This window comes from Sarcophilus harrisii, chromosome 4 (genome assembly GCF_902635505.1).
Source record: "Sarcophilus harrisii chromosome 4, mSarHar1.11, whole genome shotgun sequence".
Lineage (NCBI taxonomy): Eukaryota > Metazoa > Chordata > Mammalia > Dasyuromorphia > Dasyuridae > Sarcophilus > Sarcophilus harrisii.
The window spans coordinates 358,313,816-358,335,276 of NC_045429.1; the positions used below are offsets into that span (position 1 = coordinate 358,313,816).

A 21,461-nucleotide genomic window follows, 5' to 3' on the forward strand; every position below is an offset into this window, starting at 1 on the left:
GCCAGTGAAGGGGATGCCCTGGAATCCAGACAACCTAAGGTCCAGGCCAGAGGTTGATCAGAGGCCTCAGGCTACACTGCCTCAGCTCCAAATCCTCCCCTAACTCACTTGTGCACACATATATATGCTACCTCGCAGCACTTGTTTCTTTTCTAGCTACCTTAGTCTGTCTCTCTACCTTGCTCTTCACCTTTCCCAATGGTTTTATCTATTGCTTGTTCTCAGTTGGCCTTCCAGAGTCCCCATCACCAAACCACCTGGCCCCCATGCCATCAATCCTACTGTAAATGACTGTTTCCCAAAATGGGTAGAGCCCTGAATCCAGCCTCACCTCCTGAGGGCAGTTCCCTGGGCTCCCTGGGAGGGGTTTTTACTATGGCAACTATACCTGGTTAACTTGAAGCTTCTCCTTGCTGCTCCAGAGCAGCAAGTGTTTCTAGATTACAAGCTTCCAGCCCACACCAACAATCCTTCTTCACTGCAAATGCTCCCACACCCCCCTTTAGCTTGCTGCTCCAGCTGCTTCTGCATTATGGGGACAGGTTTCTTTGTTTTCCCCATGTGGTTGTTACAAACTTAAGATCAAGGGTTAACTAGCTCTACCAAAGACCAGGAAAGCCTGCTGATGCTAATTTAGTGTTCAGTCTCTGGGGTCCTATTTTCCTCCCCAACCTGTCCTGGGAAATCTGTCCTGCTTCCCACCCAGGGCCAGGGCCTGAGAGACACCCAACCTGTCCAACCTGTCGTGACGTCATTGCTCTCTCCACCCACCTGGGCCCCAGGTCTCCAGTCACCTGGCTCTTCCTGTTCCTTGCTGCTTCCGTCCTCTCCTTGTGACCCGTCCCCTTTCTAAGTGGTTGAGATTCCCCAGCCCACCAGTAGTGACGGAGCCTGCCCTTGTTCCTTCCCACTGCAAAGGCCAACTATCCTCAATGAGAAGAGGGTCAAGTCAAGTCCTCCAGAGAGCAGAGGGTTGAGGGGCACAGAGCCAACGCCCTAATCCCATTTTCTACCCACCCACCCCTCACTCCAACCGCACATACTCACACACTCGATGCGGGACCAAGATGGGAAACGGAGCAGAAGAAGATTATAACTTTGTTTTCAAGGGTAAGTCGGGGGCTATGGGGGAAACTGAGGTACTGAGAAAGAGAAACTTAGACACTAAGAAGACTGTAATAAGAGACCCTTGGTCTCTGCACTGAGCCCTCCCCCCTCCCCCAGCTAGTCATTCCACCAGATGATAAAGGGCTCTACATGACAAGAAGCAGAGACCGTTCCTGCATCTATTTGTCTGTTTTTAGTTATAATGATAGTAGTTTCTTAAGAGTGGGATTTATAATCAGAAAAAAAATCTAGCCACATACCTCTGCCCCAGAATCTGTAGTTAAATAATGGAGGTAAGACTTTAGAACTCCTCTGCTCACTGAGGCCCCCCTTACCCCAAAGAAAGAAAGGAATCTGGGGTAGGGAAGACAGAAAAGGAATAAAGGGATAGAAGAGGGTGGGTCTCCTTATTTTGTCTTGCAATAGAAACCAAGAGAGGGATTAATGACCCTGCATTTCCCTATTAAGGAAAGGGGCTTATTAGAAAGTTGATAGAGTATAGTGGAGAGTGCTAGGCAGGGAGTCAGGAATACCTGAGTTCAAATGTGACCTCAGACACTTACTAGCTATGTGACCCTAGGCAAGTCAGTTTACCCTGTTTGCCTCAGTTTCCTCCTCAGTAAAATGATCTAGAGAAGGAAATGGCAAACCATTACAGCTTCTTGGCAATCTAAATGATCAAACAACAACAATGATGGTGTAATGAAAAGAACTAGGGCTCTTAGTTTATCAACCCTGTGACATTTTTTGACCTATTTCCTTATATGTAAAGAAAGGAATTAGGTTACTTAATCTTAAGTGTATGATCTTCAGACTTTGGGAGTGAGCTTCTAATCAGCATTTATTAAACACCCACTATATACCAGGTACTGTGCTAGCTGCTGGAGATTCTTACCCTGGAGAAACAAGGGCATCTGGGTTCTGAGCTCCCCACTTCTCTCTTGTTGCTTATTCCTCTTGGCCCTCTCAGAACTATTTGTGCAGATTCTGTCCCCATTCCCCATTTCTGTCCCACTCTTTCCCTGTTTTCATGTGTGGCCATCCTTTTTGGTTTCCTTCTCTTACACCCTACTCTCCCTTCAGGGCAGGGTGTACATTGTAAGACTCGGCTTCTCCAGTCCACCCCACCCACCCAGCCTCTCCCAGACCCAACCCTTACTCTAGCTCAAATTCCCTAGAGGGCAATGGGGTATTTACCCAGGAGCTAGGGGAAGCTGCACCTCTTTTTTCCTGAGAAAGGTGGGAGTGGGAAAGAAAAGGTGAGGAGCAATAGTACCCAGGAGAGGGAAAGAGGAGCCCTTCCCTTTGGGAAGGATAATTTAGCTTAGGGTGAGGAACAGGGACAGAGACTCACATGGAGTAAAACAGACAGAAGGACCCAGAATCCTTATATACATGGAGATTCTTAAACGTAAATCTGCCTACAAACACACATGACTATCCATGTGTATACAGACATATGAATGCATATATGCACAGCTCTGCAAATACATGCAAGCATGGTATCCTCACATAACATACATGTAGAGGGCACATAATATGTAAAATAAGAGGCAGTTAGGTAGTACTGAAGATAGTCCTGGACCTGGAAGACCTGAATTCTAATACATTCTCAGATTTGCACTGGCTGTATTACTGTGAGTCAGTCACTTAATCTCTGCATGCCTAAATTTCCTTATCTGTAAAATGAGATACTAATTTTAAAAATCCAGCATTCTTTTCATCAAAGAACCCAGCTTTACTTTCTGATCTTACTCCTAATTTGCTGTGTGATTTGATAAGTCATTTAAATCCCAGTATTTCTCATAGTTATCTGCATCTTTAAAATGAAGCAGATGATCTTTGGGTCTCTTTCAGTTAAAATTCTGTAAATAATACCAAGCACTGAATAAATGTTGGTTGGTTAAATTCTGAGATCTTACTAGCATGTGTGTGTACGTGAACACATATGCACACGCACACACACACACACACACACACACACATATATATATAAGAGCACATTGTACTCTTTCCTTTACATATACACAAGTGCAAGCAGGCATAAATAGCCACACTTGCTAATAATTGTAAGAAACAGGTGAGGTTGGTAGAGCACCAACCCTGGAGTCTGGAGGATCTGAGTTCAAATCCAGTCTCGGGTACATACTAGCTGTATGACCCTGAGAAGTTACTTAACCCCAATTGCCTCCAAAAAGAAAGAAAAATAAAATATATACACAGGTTCAAGTGTACTATACAATATTGTATTTATTTATTTTAAAATTTTAATAATAGCTTTTTATTTTCAAAATACTTGCAAAGATAATTTTCAACATTCACTTTTACAAAACTTTGTGTTACAAAATTTTTTCCCTCCCTTCTCCCCACTCTCCTCCCGTAGATAGCATGCAATCCAATATACATTAAAGGTGCAGTTGTTCTAAATTAAACATGTTTCCACAGTTATCATGTTGTACAAGAAAAATTAGCTCAAAAAGGGGGAAAAAATAAGAAAGAAGAAAAAAGCCAACAACAACAACAAAATGTGAAAATACTATGTTGTGCTCCACACTCAGTCCCCACAGTCCTCTCTGTGGGTATAGATGGCTCTCTCCATCACAAATCTATTGGAACTGGTCTGAATCATCTCATTGTTGAAAAAAGCCAAGTCCATTACAGTTGGTCATTACAGTCTTTCTGTTGGTGTGTACAATAATTTCCTGGTTCTGCTCATTTCACTCAGCATCAGTTCATGTAAGTCTCTCCAGGCCTCTGTATTCATCCTGCTGATTGTTTCTTACCGAACAATAATATTCTATAATATTCATATCCCATAATTCAACTATTCTCCAACTGATGGGCAACCACTCAGTTTCCAGTTTCTTGCCACTACAAAAAGGGCTGCCACAAACATTTTTGCACATGTTGGGTCCTTTTCCCTTTTTTATGATCTCTTTGGGATATAGACCTGGCAGAGACACTGTTGGATCAAAGGATATGCACAGTTTGATAACCCTTTGGGCATAGTTCTAAATCACTCTCCAGAATGGTTGAATCAATTCATAACTCCACCAACAATGTACTAGTGTCCCAGTTTTCCCACATCCCCTCCAGCATTCATCATCATCTTTTCCTGTCATTTTAGCCAATCTGAGAGGCTGATAGTGGTACCTCAGAGTTGTTTTAATTTGCATTCACTAATCAATAGAATTTAGAGCATTTTTTCATATGACTAGAAATGACATTTCTTTGTCTGAAAATTGTCTGTTTATATCATTTGATTATTTATCAATTGAAGAATAGTTTGTGTTCTTAGAAATTCTCTAAATATTTTAGAAATGAGGCTATTATCAGAATGCTTGGATGTAAAAATTTTTTCCCAAGATTATAAGATGACCAATTCTGATGGCCGTAGCTCTTTTCAACAGTGAGATGATTCAGGCCATTTCCAATGGTTTTGTGATGAAGAGAAGCATCTACACCCAGAGAGAGGACTTTGGGAACTGAGTGTGGATCACAGAATAGAATTTTCACTTTTTTATTGTTGTTTGCTTGCATTTTGTTTTCTTTCTCATTTTTTCCCTTTTTGATCTGATTTTTCTTGTGCAAAATGATAATTGTGGAAATATGTACAGAAGAACTGCATATATTTAACATATATTAGATGACTTGCTGTCTAGAGGAAGGAGTTAGACAGAAGGGAGTGAGAAAAAATTTTAACACAAGGTTTTGTGAGGGTGAATGTTGAAATTATCTATGCATATGTTTTGAAAATAAAAAGCTTTAATCAAAAAAATTTTTTCCCTAGTTTTCTACTTCCCTTCCAATCTTGGCTACATTGGTTTTGTTTGTACAAAAGCTTTCAATTTAATATAATCAAAATCATCCATTCTATAATGTTCTCTGGTACTTCTTTGGCCATAAATTCCTTCTTTCACAGCTATGAGAGGTGACTATCCCTTGTTCTCGTAATTTGCTTACTATATGCTCTTTTGAAAAATTAGACAATTGTCCCCCTCCGTAATTTTTCTCTAAACATAGTCAAAGGTGTTAAAAGGTTCAGACCTAGACCCCCAGCACACACCAAGAAATGCCTTAGCTCTGCTTTCAGCACCTTCTCTTTAGTCCAATCTTCTCCTTCTCTCTCTGCTCCTCTGGTCCCCTCTCTGATTTATCTTTAACCTATAGAAGAGAGAGCTCTCCTATCAAACTGTACATACCCTTTGATCCAACAGTGTCTCTACTGGACCTGTATCCCAAAGAGATCATAAAAAAGGGAAAAGGACCCACCATGTGCAAAAATGTTTGTGGCGGCTCTTTTAATAGTGAAAAGAAACTGGAAACTGAGTGGATGCCCATCAATTGGGGAAGGGCTGAATAAGTTATGGTGTATGAATGTTGGAATATTGTTCTGTAAGAAACAGTTAGGCTGATTTCAGAAAGGCCTAGAGAGACTTACATGAACTGATGCTGAGTAAAGTGAGCAGAAGCAACAGAACATTGTACATGGCAACAGCAAGATTATACAATGATCAACTGTGATGGACGTGACTTTTCAACAATGACATGATTTAGGCCAATTCCAATAGACTTGTGATGGAAAGAGCCATCTGCACCCAGAGAGAGAACTATGGAGACTGAATATGGATCACAACATAGTATTTTCACCTTTTTTTGTTGTTTGCTTGCTTGTTTTTTTTCCTCCCATTTTTTCCCCCTTTTGATCTGATTTTTCTTGTGCAACATGATAAATGTGGAAATATGCTTAGAAGAATTGCAGATGTGTAACCTATATTGGATGAATTGTTGTGTAGGGGAGGAAGGAGGAAAAATTTGGAACACAAGGTTTTGAAAGTTGAATCTTTGCATATTTTTTTGAAAAATAAAAACCTATTATTATATTGAGAGAGAGAGAGTCCTCACTTGACAATCAGACTAAAAGTCCCTCTTTGTCATGGATAAAACCATAGTATCTCTAGAACTTAAGTGCAGTCTCAGCCTTCCTGTAAAGCATTTGGGGCTTTGTTCTGTCACAGAGACAGGCGATTCACAGACAGTAAGGCAGGCTTTGGATAGGAATCATTTATAATAGAGACAGGAGAGTTAAGGGGTGCTTAGGAATACCATAATTAGAGCTTGGGCCATACCATCCCCAGATACTCCAAGACAGTTATAACCCTGCAGAGACAGAAAAAAAGGAAAGTAGCATAGAACAGAGAAAGAAAATCAAAGGCAGAGAGAGATACTAACTGAAATACTCAGGAAAAGACCAAGAAAGAGCAGAGATACAGAAAGAAAATAGCTGGCTGTTCACTCTTTGCATAGTAAGTAGTTAGCACCAGAATCACCATCACTCTTTCCAGTTCTCTTCTTTGAATTGCTCATGTTTATCCTATATCAGATTGCTTGCTGCCCTGGGGAGGGAGGAAGGGGGGGAGAGAAGAAGAAAAATTTGGAACAATTTTTTTTTTTTTTTTTTTGCAAAAGTTTTGCAAAAGTGAATGTTGAAAAGTAAATGTGTATTTGTATTTGGAAATATAAAATACCATTAAAAATTTTTAAAACAACAGCAAACAATTCTCTTTTTCAATGTCTCTTCCCAGTGGTGCTGATAGGGGAATCTGGAGTGGGAAAGACCAACCTGTTGTCAAGATTCACAAGAAATGAGTTTAGCCATGACAGTCGGACAACCATCGGGGTGGAATTTTCTACTCGAACTGTGCTGCTAGGAACAGCTGCTGTCAAAGCCCAAATCTGGGACACAGCTGGGCTGGAACGATACCGTGCCATCACTTCAGCGTGAGTCTTGGGTCTTTGAGGGATGGGAGCAAGGGAGAAACACATAGGAGACTATGTTTAGGAATAGGGAAACGAAAGATGAAATGAACCATAACAATTGCTTCTATCTACATAGAATTTTATATGTAGCAGTAGTAGAAAAATATAGTGAGTAGAGTTGCTCAACTGCTCCTATTTGCCCTTACCTTCACATATACCATACTATCCATTATTGCTTAGATGGGTTTCTCATATGTCCCTTCTCTGCTCCAGAAAGATATATTAAAGAATCTGTTATTTTTCTCTTAATTTTTTCTTTTCTTTCTTTCTTTCTTTCTTTTTTTTTTTTTTTTAAATTCTGAGCTTCTAGGCAGAGACTCAGGTCTTATTTTCTTCTCTAGGGGTGCTTCGTCTTTCAACTTTGTTTCCAACAAGCAAATCCAGACTAGCAAAGACCTATAGTTAATTCTATTTATAAAGACAAAGTAAATCTTTAAAAAAAAGAAGGTAAATAGACTTTCCTCATGGCCAGGGGAAAAAGGAGATAAAGATTACTAAATTGTGGTCTTTAGATTAGGGACAGTTTCAGCATTTATTTTTTTAAAAATAATAATAGCTTATTTTTCAAAATACATGCAAAGGGAATGCAAGGTTTTTCAAGAGTGAATGTTGAAAACTGTCTTGGCATGTATTTTTTTTTTTTTTTTAATTTTCCAAATACATGCAAGGATAATTTCCTACATTCACCCTTGTGTTCCAAATTTTTTTCCTCCTTTTTCCTATCCCCTCCCTTAGACGGCAAGTAATCCAATATATGATAAACATGTGCAATTCTTCTATACATATTTGTACATTTTTATGGTTTGCATGTCTTTTGAAAAATAAAAAAACTATTGTAAAAAGCAAACAAAAAATAAAATACATGGAAAGATATTTTCAAAACTCATCTTCAAAACTCATCTTCAAAAGATTTGCTAGACAGCAAATTAATAAAGGTTAAACATGTAATTCTTCCAAATATTTGTCATCCACATTTGTCATTCAGCATCTATCTTGATACTCTTCATAACTAGTTAACCCAAAATTTTCCTTCCCTCTCAGAGTGTTGGCCCCCATACTTTTGACAATTGCTTCTTCCCAAACTTCCAGCCTCGGCTCCATAGGGCTTTTCATGCACTTCCCTTATCTCACTCTATAAGCTGGGTTCCTCTTTGGCTTCTATCTGGATTTATCTTTAAAAGTTGCCCAGGGGTGTGGCTTATTATTCACTCAAAGAACTTGGTCCTACCTCAGACAGAGATCACCTGGCATAACTTCATTTTTAGTTAGTTTAACAAGTTGTTATCAGTTTCTTTTCTGTGATTAGGTTCTGGGCTTTCAAGAACCATCTCTCTTATACTCTCCTAGTTAAACATTTACTATCCTTGGCAAATCAACCATAGCACATTTTGGCATATTTGTCCATAGTCCCAAATTCTAGATAGAACTTTAGTAATCACAGATGCCAGACATATTATGTGCATGTGTTAACAATAGTACATGCATGCATATCTATATAAGCAAATAGGTGTAGTCAGCAAAATATATCATGCAGTAATAACACAAGAACAAGATAGCAACATACTTGTACATAGAAAAGTCAAATTGAAGGGCATTTATTTGTTGTTGGGTTTTGGGGGGGGGAGGCAATTGGGGTTAAGTGACTTGTCCAACAGCTAGGAAGTGTTAAGTGTCTGAAACCAGATTTAATCAAAAAGCATTTGTTAAGCACCTACTATGTGCTAGGCAACTCTGCTAAGCAATGGGAATACAAAGAAAGGCAAATGACAGTGTTTTCTCTCAAGGAGGTCAAGATCTAAGGAGGAGAAAAAATAAGAATAACTTCTTACAAACAAGATAAATACAGGATAAATTGATGATATAACATTAAGGGGGACTGGGGATTGCCTAGAGGCAGAAGTAAGGAGGAAGAGCATTCCAGACATAGGGGACTGCCAGTAGTAATGACTGGAGTTGAGAAATGAACTATTTTGTTTAAGAAACAGCAAGGAGATCAATGTTACTGGACCTCAGAGTACATGGGGGTGAGTAAGGAATAAGAAGACTTTGGGGATCAGTTAGATGGCACAGTAGACAGAGCACCAGCCTGAAATCAGGAGGACTGGTGTTCAAATCCATCCTCAGACATTTACTAGCTATGTGACCCTGCTTAATCCTGATTGGCTCCAAAAAAGACTGGAAAGATTGGGAAGGGGTCAGGTGATGAAGGGATGTAATTACCAAAGAATTTTATGTTTGATCCTGGTGGTGATAAGAAGTCCCTGGATTTGTGACATGGTCAGAAGATTAATTAGGAAGTTAATTTGACATCTGAATAGAGTATGAACTGGAGTGAGGAGAGACTAAAAGCAGGGAGACCAATTAGTAGGAGATAAATGTGTATGTGTGTGTATATGTGTATTATGGGTCAATATAAGAAGTTAGATGGGAGTTTTGTAGGAGCCTAAGATGATACAGAGCCTACTACCAAATTTTAAAATAAGGTACTGTAAAACCTCATAAAAGAAAAAGAAAAAATTCAGGCTTCTTCTCTAGTATTTGAAGGGAGAATGAGAAATTTTTATGCAGATTTTCCAGATCGTAAACTCTCCATGATGTAGAAGGGATAACTGTACGGCATCCCTAAAACTGAATGCATGGACACTACAAGCTGGCTGGCCTATTACTCTGTGTAGTGATATATATTGATATAGATATAAGATGGAGATAGGTAAAATACATATTTTTCTCTCTTGCTCTCTCTCTCTCTATGTGTCTCTCTCTGTCTCTATCTCTTTGTCTCTCTCCCTTTCTCCCTATCTATGATATATCTTAGCTATAGCTTAGGACTATTTATCACTGAACATCTAGGCAGGAAAGGTGTTTCAGTCCTCTCCCCTTCTGTGGACTGGTTGCTGAATTACAAATACTGCTTCACTTGAAATACTATTTCTGAGTCACTGTTTGATTCAGTTTGTCTTTGAAAAACTCATGGGTAGGGGCAGCTATTTGGTGCAATGGATAGAGCAAAAGCCCTGAAGTCAGGAGGACCTGAGTTCAAATATGGCCTCAGATACTTAACACTTCCTAGCTGTCACAACTCCAATTGCCTCAGCAAGAAGGAAAAAAAAACCTCATAGGTGGTCTTTTTTGCTTGAAATCCATTGTGATAAATGACCATCAGTCTCTTCCTGCCCATCAGGGAGTCCAACTAATTCTCTTATAAGTAAAAGTGGTTATGGTAAATTCTCTTTATAGGACTCCCACTAGTTTCTGAGGCTATCCTATAAAATAGGAGAATTGTTTGGTCTCTCCACAATCGTAACCATGAAGAAGAACTAAACCAACCTCTTGTTCAAAATCTTGACAACAAATTTGAACATCTATTCTGACAGTTCTCTTCCAAGTTGTAGTTGGGGATTACCTTCTTTTAGCATCTTTCTTAGTTGTTAGTATCTGCAGTCTCTCCACCTTAGAAACTCTAAAATACACATTAATAGGTCTACACAATTCTCATCCAAATGTCGTGTCACCTATGTTGACTCTACTGAAATTTTTGTTCTAGTCTGTGTCTCTAATATATTTAGCAATGTGTGATTACAATACCTTTGAGGATAGTTAGGTAAAATCCTTGGCTTCTTGATGCTAGCTACTACTTTTTAAAAAAATTTTATTGAAACTTTTTATTTTCAAGACATATGCAAAGATAATTTTTTACCACTGACTCTTACAAAACTTTGTGTTCCAATTTCCCTTCTCTTTTCCACCCCTTCCCCTAGATGGCAAGTAATCCAATATATGTTAATCATTAATTAATAATATGTTAATTAATGAAGGTAAATATACATGTAAATCAAATATAGGCAAACATATAGTTATTTTGCTGCACAACAAAAATCAGATCAAAAAGGAAAAAAAAAAGAGAAAGAAAATAAAATTCAAACAAACAACAACAAAAGAAGTGAGAATGTTATGTTATGATCCACACTCAGTTCCCATGGTCCTCTCTTGGGATGGAGATGGCTCTCTCATCACTGAACAACTGGAACTGCTTTGAATCATGTCACTGTTGAAGAGAGCCATGTTGGTCAGAATTAGCTATCCTATAGTCTTGTTGTTTCCTTGTATACTGATCTCCTGGTGCTGCTCATTTCATTTAGCATCAGTTCATGTAAGTCTCTCCAGGCCTCTCTGAAATCATCCTGCTGGTCATTTCTTATAGAACAATAATATTCCATAACATTCATAACTTATTCAGCCATTCTCCAACTGATGCAGCCATTACTCTTTGAGTACTGTGCTTTCAGTCTCTGCCTTGGTCTGAATGGATCCAGGTGAGATTCGTGTCTTGTGAAATACTTCTTTTACAAAACTTTAGCAACCATGTAACTTTTCAGAAGTTTAATTTGTTATGCCTGAGCATATTTCATGAAGTGGTTAATCACTATAAAAATAGTCTAATGAACTGATGCTGAGTGAAATGAGCAGGACCAGGAGATCATTATATACTTCAACAACAATACTATATGATGACCAGTTCTGATGGCCCTGGCCATCCTCAGCAATGAGATCAACCAAATCAGTTCCAATGGAGTAGTAATGAACTGAACCAGCTACGCCCAGAGAAAGAACTCTGGGTGATGACTAAAAACCATTACATTGAATTCCCAATCCCTATATTTATGCACACCTGCATTTTTGATTTCCTTCACAAGCTAATTGTACAATATTTCAGAGTCCGATTCTTTTTGTACAGCAAAGTAACAGTTTGGTCATGTATACTTATTGTGTATCTAATTTATATTTTAATATATTTAACATCTACTGGTCATCCTGCCATCTGGGGGAGGGGGTGGGGGGTAAGAGGTGAAAAATTGATACAAGAGGTTTGGCAATTGTCAATGCTGTAAAGTTACTCATGCATATAACCTATAAATAAAAGGCTATTAAATAAAAATATATATAGTCTATCCATTTATTAATATTCTTTGTGATAGGTATCATCTATGTAATGATTTAATGTTTGTGAAGCACTTTATAAACATTATCTCACTTTATCCTCACAACAATCCTGGGAAATAGGTGCTACTATTTCATATAAGGAAACTGAGGCAGGTAGAATTTAAGCGATTTGCCTAGGGTCATATAACTAATAAATATGAGGGCAAAATTGTACTAACATCTGCCTGACTCCAGGTCCAGTGCTCTATGTACTGCATCACCTAGCTGCCTTCAGTCTCCTTCCAAATAGATAGGCAGGACATTTATTAAGAGTTTAATATATGCTAGGCATTATAGTAAGTGCTGGAAATACATATATAAGCAAACAGATAGTCCCACCTCAAGATGCTTATATCTAATGGGGGAAGACAACATCTAAAGGGGAGCTACTCCCTTGCTCAAAAATCATTAGTGGCTCCCCATTGCCTTTAGAATAACATATGAACTCCTCAGCTGGGCATGTAATGCCCTTCTCTGTATAACTTAAACCCAACTTTTCAGCTTTATTTCATGCTACTTCCTTTCACAAAATCTAGAATCTAGTCACACAGGATTACTTAGGAGCTTTTAAATGAACTCTCTGCTTTAGCTTCTATTTATAAGCATAGCTTTTCCCTTTGCTTAAAATTCACTCTCTCTTTCTCTTTTTTTTTTTTTTTTTTTATTTTAATTTTTTGGAGGCAGAGTTAAGTGACTTGCCCAGGATCATATATCTAGTAAATATGTGAAGCTGGACTTGCATTCAGATCCTCCTGACTTGGGGCCTGTGCTCAATCCACTTCTGCCTAGTTGCCCCCCAAAATTCACTCCCTTTTAATTTTTGTCTCTTAGATCACTTGTATTCTCTCAAGGCTCAGCTCAGACAATTAAAAATTAGGCAGTCAGTAATCTTTTTTTTTTTTTTTTTTTTTTTTTTTTTTTGCTAAGGCAATTGGGTCACACAGCCAGATAATGTTGTGTCTGAGACCACATTTGAACTCAGGTCCTCCTGACTTAAGGGCTGCTGCTCTACCCACAGCTGCACCACAGTAAGCATTTTTTAAGCACTCACTTTGTGCCAAACACTATGCTAAGGACTGAGAATCCAAAGAAAAGCAAAGGATGGTCCCTGCCCTCAAGGAGATATTTTATTTGATCTTGGAGGTGAGAGGGAACCACTGAGGATTATTGAACAGGATGACTTAGTTAAAGGACTGGTTAGGAATTTACAGCTAAGGGGTGGACAGGCTTGAAGCAGAAGGACCAACCAGCAGGTTAGTGTAGTAGTGTAAGCATGAGGTGTGGGGGCTGCTACCAAGATGGTGACAACATCAGAGGAGGGAAGTGGGCACATTTGGGACTTGTGAAGGCAGAACTGACAGGCCTTTTGGATGTAAGAGAGAATGAGGAATTGAGGATGGCTCCCAGGGTTGTAAATCCAGGTGATTGGAAGCATGATGGAACCTTCCATTCCCAGTTACAGGAAAGTTAGGAAGAGGGGAGGACTTAAGGAGGAAAAATAATGAGTACTTGTGGACGTGTTTTTGGTTCAAGAGATCTATAGGATATCCAATTTGAGATCTTAGAAAGGCGGCTGGAAATGTGAGTTTGGAGGTTACAAAAGAGATTAGAATTGGACAAGTAGATCAGAGATAATGATTGAATTCCCAAGTAAAATAGTATAAAGAGAGAAAAGAAGACTCCCAGGACAGAACGCTGTGGGACCTCTTCCTTTAGTGAGAGTGACTTGGATGAAAATTCAGTAAGGAGGCTGAGAAGAAGTGGTCAGATAGAAGGAGAAAAATCAGGATAGAGGAATGTCATGGAAACATGGAGAAAAGGGTGATCGACAGGGTCAATGGCTGCAGAGAGGACAAGAAAGTTGAGAATTGAAGAAAGGGCTGTTAGATTTTTTTCAGTTAAGAAACTGCTGAGGGACAGCTAGGTGACTCAGTGGGTAGAGCACCAGCTCGGGAGTTAGGACCTGAGTTCAAATTTGACCTCAAAAATTTAGTGGTTGTGCCACCACCACAGTAGTTAGTGGCTCTGGGCAAGTTACTTCACCCTAATTGCCTCCAAATAAATAAATGAATGGACAGAGAAGTAATTTTTTTCTTAAAGAGACATTGCTGGTCATTTTGAGAAGGACAGTTTCAGTTGAATGATGGTCAGAAGCTTAGGAGAAAGAGAGTGAGAAGAAAGAAGGTGGAAGCATTGGTTGTAGACAGTCTTCTCAAGGAGTTTAATCACAGAAGGAAAGAGAGATATGGGATAATAGGTAGTGGAGATGGGGGAAGAGATGGGCATGTTTGTACACAGCAGGGGAGATTAAAGGTAAGTGAGAAAGTGGGGAAGATGGAGAAGCCTTTCCTGACCTATCTAGTTGTTAAGTTTTCTCTCAGGCCTCAAATGATTTTAAGTTTAGCTATCTGTGAATGTGTATATCTATGTATGGGTAAATATTGTAGCCATACCTCAAGAATAATGCAAGCTACTTAAAAGCAGGGATTCATTCTGAGAACTATCTTTGCATGTATTTTGAAACATGAAAAGCTGTTATTAAAAAAAAAAGTAAGGTGACTGACCCACATATACAAAAATATTTATTGCAGCACTTTTTGTAGTGACAAGGAATTGGATACTTAGCAATTGGGAAATGGCTGAACTAATTGTGGTAATAGAATACTATGGTCCTCTAAGAAATGGTGAGTAGGCAGATTTTAGAAAAATTAATGCAAAGTGAAATGAGCAGAACCAGGAAAACGGGGCATGCAATAGCAGCAACATTGTGTGATGATTAACTATAAAACACCTGTGCGATACAATAGTCCATGACAATTGAAAAGACTTGGGATGAATAAGCCATCCATAACCAGAGAAAAAACTATGGAGTCGAAATGCAGATTGAAGTATATTAATTCTAATGTAATGTTATTTTGGGGTCCCTTGATCTTGGGGCTTCTGTTCTAATGAGTCCTTGGTCTTCCGGCTTTGGAATCTGCCCCTGGAAACTGAGCATACCCAATCTTATCTGAAGACCACCCTTAATTCATCTGGAGATTACTTCCTAGTCTTGGATCATGGAATTAACATATCTATGATTGAAAGCTGTATAAATTCGGTCTCTTAACTGGATTCTCTTACAATTCAATTCCCTCATTAATGACATCACATTGCTTTTAATAAACTTTGCCCCTTGATTAAGAGATGGGTTCAAACCTGCAAATTCTTTTCAGACATCTCACAACATTGGTCTGGGACTTTTGGGGTCCCTCATCAACTCTACTGGGTTTTTTTGTTTTTGTTTTTCCTTTTTCCTTTTATACTGATTCTTCTTTCACAACATGACTAATGGACTAATGTACAAACATTTAATATAATTGTATATGTATAATCTGTATCAGATTGTTTGCCATATGGGGGGAAGAGGAGGGAAGAAGGGAGAAGAAATTTGGAAATCAAAATCTTATAAAAGTGAATATTGAAAACTATCTTTACATGTAATTGAAAAAAGTGGGGAGAGTGACAAAAAAAAAATAGACTGATTGGGGGCAGTTAGGTGGTACAGTGGAGCTATGAAGTCAGGAGGATGGTAAATTCAAATTCAGTCTCAGACATTTACCAGCTATATGACCCTGGGCAAATCACTTAATCTTGATTGCCTTTAATAGACCGACTGCACTGATATATATTTGTTGAATTAAATTGTTGAATTTCCAAGATGTAGTACAAATTTCCAAATTGTAATAGCTGACATTTATTTGAAATGCAGCATGTTATGCAGATAGAGAGTCAATCTTTGATTGGCTAAGTTCAAATCTTGCCTCTGACATGGTGGTCTAAGTAATTAAAATTGCAGTTTATAGAGCATCTGCCCAGCTGCATTGTTTGGAGTTTCCTCATCTGGTAGTTCCCCCTATACTAGTAATATCACAGGTCAGGTTTAAAAAAAATTGCTAACATCATATTGTGTTATAGGGTTTATCTCATTTCATCTTCACAAAACCCTGTGAGATAGATGTTATTAGCCCCATTTCCCAGATGTACAAACTGAGGCTGAGAGTAGGTAAGTCATTTACTCAGAATTTGAACTCAAGTCCTCCTGAATGACAGTCCACCCGCCTTGGCCCAATACCATCATGCTTTTCTTTGTATTTGAGGATAGCCTAATTATGATTCCCTTTCCCCCTCTCTCTCCTAGGTATTACAGAGGGGCAGTTGGGGCCCTGCTGGTATTTGACCTAACCAAACACCAGACCTACGCTGTGGTGGAGCGCTGGCTGAAGGAGCTCTATGACCATGCAGAGGCTACCATCGTGGTCATGCTAGTAGGCAATAAGAGTGACCTGAGCCACGCCAGAGAGGTGCCCACGGATGAGGCTCGCATGTTTGCTGGTGAGGGCCGAGCCCCGGGGCTCTGCTGGGCTTTGTTTGAGGCTATTTCTAGTCGCATGGCCCTGGTTCCCCCACTCCCACATTCTAAGTTACTCAGGTTCTCAGGGATCTGTGACTGCCTCAATGGGGAACTTCTTCCATGTCCTGCTCCCTCCTCCCAAGTCACTGCGGTCAGAAAAGCGCTCTGCTCATTCAAACTTAGTGAGGGGTCACACAGGAGTGTAAATCTGTAGCCCCTGACAGTCCTGCCAAATTTATGCTCTGCTGGCCCATTCCTGAAAAGTGAAATATCAATCAACAGATATGTATCTGTGCATTTTTGTAAGGTATACACACACACACACACACACACACACACACACACATACATACATACAGAAAATAAACACCAGATAGTTTGGGGAGGCACATATTCATTCAGGGATTCTTTTTTTTTATTATTATTTATTTATTTATTTATTTATTTTCATTCAGGGATTCTTAACTTGGAGTCTGTGAATTTGTTTTTTAAATATATATTTCTTTTTTCTTTTTGCTGAGGTAATTGGGGTTAAGTGACTTGCCCAGGGTCACACAGCCAGGCTGTGTTAAGTGTCTGAGATCAGATTTGAACTCAGGTCCTCCTGACTTCAGGGCTGATGCTCTAGCCATTGCACCACCTGGCTGCCCCTTAAATATATATTTCAATATAATTAGTGTCCTTTGTACTCTTATGTATTTTTATTTTGTGCATTTAAAAATACTGTTATGAGAAGGGATCCATCCCTAGGTTTCACCAGCCTTCCAAAGGGATTCATGATGCCAAAAATGATTAAGAATTCCCTATTAGTGTTTCAGGGTCAGGAAAGTACCTATTAAAAATGGTGATTGAGCTGACTCATGAAAGAGACAAAAAAATGGAAAGAGTGCATTCTTGCCATGGACAAACAGTTGGAGCCGAGGAGTGCAGTGTGAGATGCAGTAAGAAGGACAGTTTGGTTGAACCATGGAGTGCAAGACAAATATATAATGAGGCTGGAGATGTAGGTTGAATAAATGAATGAAACATATATCAAGCACTTACTACATGGGAAGGGACAGCTAGATGCCCCATAGGACACAGAGTGCTGGGCCTCTGCCTGAATTCTTCCTGAGTTCAAATCTGGCCTCAGATAACATTAACTCTGTGGTCCTGGACAAGTCACTTAACCCTGTTTTCCTCAGTTTCCTCATCTGAAAAATGAACTGGAAAAGGAAATGATAAGCCAGTCCAGTATCTTTGCCAAGAAAACCCCGAATGCGGTAACAAAGAGTCGGACATGACTGAACAATAATAAACAACAACATGAAAACCATTGTATTAAGTGTTGGGGATTTGGGACCAGATTGTGTGGGACTTTAAAAAACAAATGTAGTAGTTTGTATTTAATAGTACAGGTAATTGAGAGACACTGGAGTTTGTAGAGAGTGACACGATCAATCTATCAAGTATCTATTAAGTGTCTCCTATGTGCCAGACACTGTTCTAAGTGTTAGGGATAGAAGTATAAAGAATGAAATCATCTCTCTAATTGTAATGAGCTTACATGCTAATGGAAGAGACCACAAGCACATGTAAAATATTCATGTAGCATAAATATAAACTTTTATGTTGTTGTTGAATCAATTTTTCAGTTGTATCCAACTTCTTCATGACCCCATGTGGAGTTTTCTTGGAAGAGATGCTGCAGTGGTTTACTATTTCCTTCTTAAGTTCAGATGGGAACTTTTGCAGATGGGAAAACTGAGGCAGACAGGGTTAAATGGCTTACCCATGGTCACATAGCTAGTAAGTGTCTGATGCTTAGATTTGAACTTGAGAAGATGACTCTTCCTGACTTCAGGCCTAGTACTCTCTCCACTGCATCACTTAGCTGCCCAAGATGAAGTTTAAAAATATATATCTGTGTACACATACACACACACACACACACACACACACACACACACACACACACACAAAGTACTTAAATACTGAGGTACCCTGAGAGGGGAGAAAATTAAAAGTTGCGAGAATAGGCATAGCGAATTAGTAAAAGCTATGTATAGAAGATGTTTCTGAGGTGCATCTTAAGGAAAAAGAGGGGCTCTAGGGTCATTGGTAAGAAAGAAGCAGATTTCAGGAAGGGGAGACAGCTAGTACAAAGGTATGGGGAGAGGAGATGGAGTGAGTGAGGAAGGGAAAGAAGGCTAGTCTGGCTGAATGGAAGAGTGCGAGAGGGGCAGTCTTTTGCAATGAGCCAGATTTTGCTTCAGGAAGATCTCTTTGGGAAAGTTCATTTTATGATACACTAGTATCTAAGGAAAATGTGTGACATCGATATTGTTAACAAAAACATTCATTTTGTTTATCATCGCTATTTAGTGATACATTAACATTTGAACAGATTCACAGAAGAATCTGATAACATAGGGATTCATTTAAGACTTAAACATCATTTTTCTCATGTCTATTCCCCCACTGATAAGTTTATTATCAATGTTCTCATTGTCCTGACAAGTTACTTTCACTGGGAATGACCAGGGTTGTTGTTAAGAATTTTCAAGGCTTTCCTCTCATTATCAATATTAATATCAATTACTGATTTCCTTTTTTGTATCAGAAAATAATGGACTTCTGTTTCTTGAAACCTCAGCTCTTGACTCCACTAATGTTGAGCTGGCCTTCGAAACTGTCCTTAAAGGTTCGTATGAGTCTTTGTATGTCTCTAAGGCTACCATCCCTTCCCACTTCCTGCTCTCAGGACTTTGCTTGATTGGGTCTCTAGCAATTCAGATAGCTGCATTCCTCCTGTATCTCACCAAAATCTTAGCCCAATCCCCTGCTACACCCAGCTTTTAGGGCTTCTAATTTCTCTTTGTCTCTGTCTCTGTCTTCATATTTGTATTTCTTTCCTTTTTCCTAGGAAGTTTCCTCTGGCCTGTTCTTCTCAAAACTTGCCTTTGTCTTTTTCCAGCTCTCTGTTGTCCCTCCGTTTCTCTCTCCCTTTCCTTTTCCCTAGGGAGCTTCCTCTAACCCATTCTTCTCACAATTTGCCTCTTAGCTGGGGGAAAAAACTCAGCAGTCTTGATCCCTGTAGCTTCCAGAAATAGAATGCAGCTACCCAAATCCTCCTGTTTCTTAAAGTAACTTCCTTTCAAATCCTGCTGCTCCTAGTGCTCCAGAAAGGGAATTAGATAAAGGTGAATGATCTGATCTTTGACTTCCACTCTTTGCCTTCCCAGAGATCTTCACCAAGGTGTCCAAGCAGCGGCAGAACAATGCCCGTGCCAATGCGATCACTCTGGGCAGTGCCCAGCCTGGCCAAGAGCTGGGATCTGAGGAGAAGAAGGCTTGCTGTATCAGCCTCTGAAGACAGCCAGTGATCTGAGTACCATGTCCTGAAGCTTCTTTTGTTTGACCTGAATTTCTTATCATACTCTCCCTGTGAGTCTCGGCCCTACAAGATGAGGGGGGGACCCAAGAGTCTAGAAAGGCATTCTTGGTCTGTGACTGACCACTTTCTTGGACTGTTAGGGGAGTTTCTATAACCTAATTTCACACCCCTTCCCTATTATTTCTGTATGTCCCCCTCCTCTACACAAGATTAACTAGCTTCTGGGATATTTCTGTGCCCTTTGAAAAGGTCAGCTGGCCATAAGCACTTTGCTCTCATTTACCCAGGAATCCAGGATTCTGTTGCCTGCTTTTTTTTTTGCTGTGTTCCCTTGAGCCCCTCCAGCAGTGCCCCACTCCCACAAGATCCAACCAATAAAACTGTTTTGTAACAAGGGCCACCTGTTGCTCTTCCCTTGTATTTATCCCTTCCCCCTCTCCTCCCACCCACCCATGGGTCTTCGGCATCCTTCCTTCTCTGTCTAGTTCAAGACCCCTCTCTAAAGTCTTTTCTTTGAAGCCCCCAAGCCTTTGTCTTCCTCCCCATGAGCCTGCTGTCCCCCAGTGCCAGCTGTCTCTGGAGTCCTATGGTCTGGGGATGGTGCCAAGGAGGCGGGGAGGTGCCCACCCTCCCCTCTGCCAACCCTCAGGGCAGGTGGGAGGGAGGAGGGAAGGGGACCTAGAAGGCAAGACAAAGGAAACAGCGTTGGCAGGAACCATCTGGTGCCCTGGGCATTGGTGCCAAGAGCTGAGGTCACCTATACAGCAGTGGGAAGAGTAGAGAAAAGGGTTCCAGGGGGCCAGGCACCTTAAACCCCAGCTGGAGATGGGAAAGAAGGGAAAGGAGCCAGATGGAGAACCTAGACCCTTATCTTTAGGGGGGAGTTCAGGAGGCAGGACACCTAAGGTCACTTTCTTTCCTCAACAATAAAGAGGTGCGCTGACAGCTTTGGTGCACGTGGGATTAAGCACTGTGTTCCATCTCCTTCCTTTTCTCCCCCAAGTAGTCAATCTTGTGTCTCTGAAGGGATCCTGGAAGAAGTTGGACCAGGTGTCTGGAAGATAGGGCTCACTGTGTCCAAATGTCTTTTGGTGCATTAAAGTCTTCTCTACAGGTTGGGGTTGGGAAGGAAGCTGATGAGGGCCATTAACTACTTAGTGATCTGAAGGGAAGGCAAAGTAGTAAAGAGAGGACAAGGAAAGAAGGAGGGGGATAAGGGGTCCCCACAGAAAGACAAGGGAGGAAACCAAAATGTAGAACCCCTCAAGTTGTTTTCCCTGCCCTCCTCGCTAAAGACACACACACACACACTCACACTTTGTTGGAGCAGAAAAGAGGCAGGATCTTTAAGTAATAATAATTTTAATAAAATTAAGTTCTTAATAGCACATTTAACACACTAACTCCCCACCCCTTTCTTGGTTTCTCTGCATTTTGTGCAACATCGTCCTGACTCCATTCATGTTTTTTTTTTTTTAAATTTTTATTTTGCCCCTATTTGTTTCCTTTTTCCTTCGCAAATATGAATTCTTGTCTTCCCTAGATGCCTCAAATTAAGTCTGACCACAATCCTACTTCTACATTCTACAGTGGGAAGACATCCCCTCCCCTTGTCCTGGGAGTAAAAACCTTACCATCTCAAATTATTGGAGGTTCCCAGGATACACAGCACAGAGTGGATGGAAAAATCTGTTCCTGGTGGAAAGGATGGACTAAATGGGAAGGTGGAGATGGGGATGTGTGAATCTGGGCCATGAGGAGCAACCCAGCATCCCTCCCTTCCCT

At 40.1% G+C, this 21,461-nt stretch overlaps 1 protein-coding gene across 2 annotated transcripts; it reads left to right on the forward strand.

Moving 5' to 3' along the window:
• The first annotated feature begins 801 nt into the window (after window positions 1–801).
• Window positions 802–20,074, forward strand: RAB25 (RAB25, member RAS oncogene family). Of its 2 annotated transcripts, none has more exons than XM_003768088.3 (5): window positions 802–1,110; window positions 6,693–6,888; window positions 16,088–16,281; window positions 18,903–18,983; window positions 19,525–20,074. In XM_003768088.3, exons 1-5 carry the CDS (start codon window positions 1,068–1,070, stop codon window positions 19,650–19,652), a joined length of 642 nt encoding a protein of 213 aa, XP_003768136.1. In that variant the 5' UTR covers window positions 802–1,067; the 3' UTR covers window positions 19,653–20,074. The 2 variants fall into 2 exon arrangements, with proteins under 2 accessions (XP_003768136.1, XP_031822609.1); XM_031966749.1 differs by having other exon boundaries at window positions 810–1,110; window positions 18,936–18,983.
• Window positions 20,075–21,461: the final 1,387 nt, after the last annotated feature.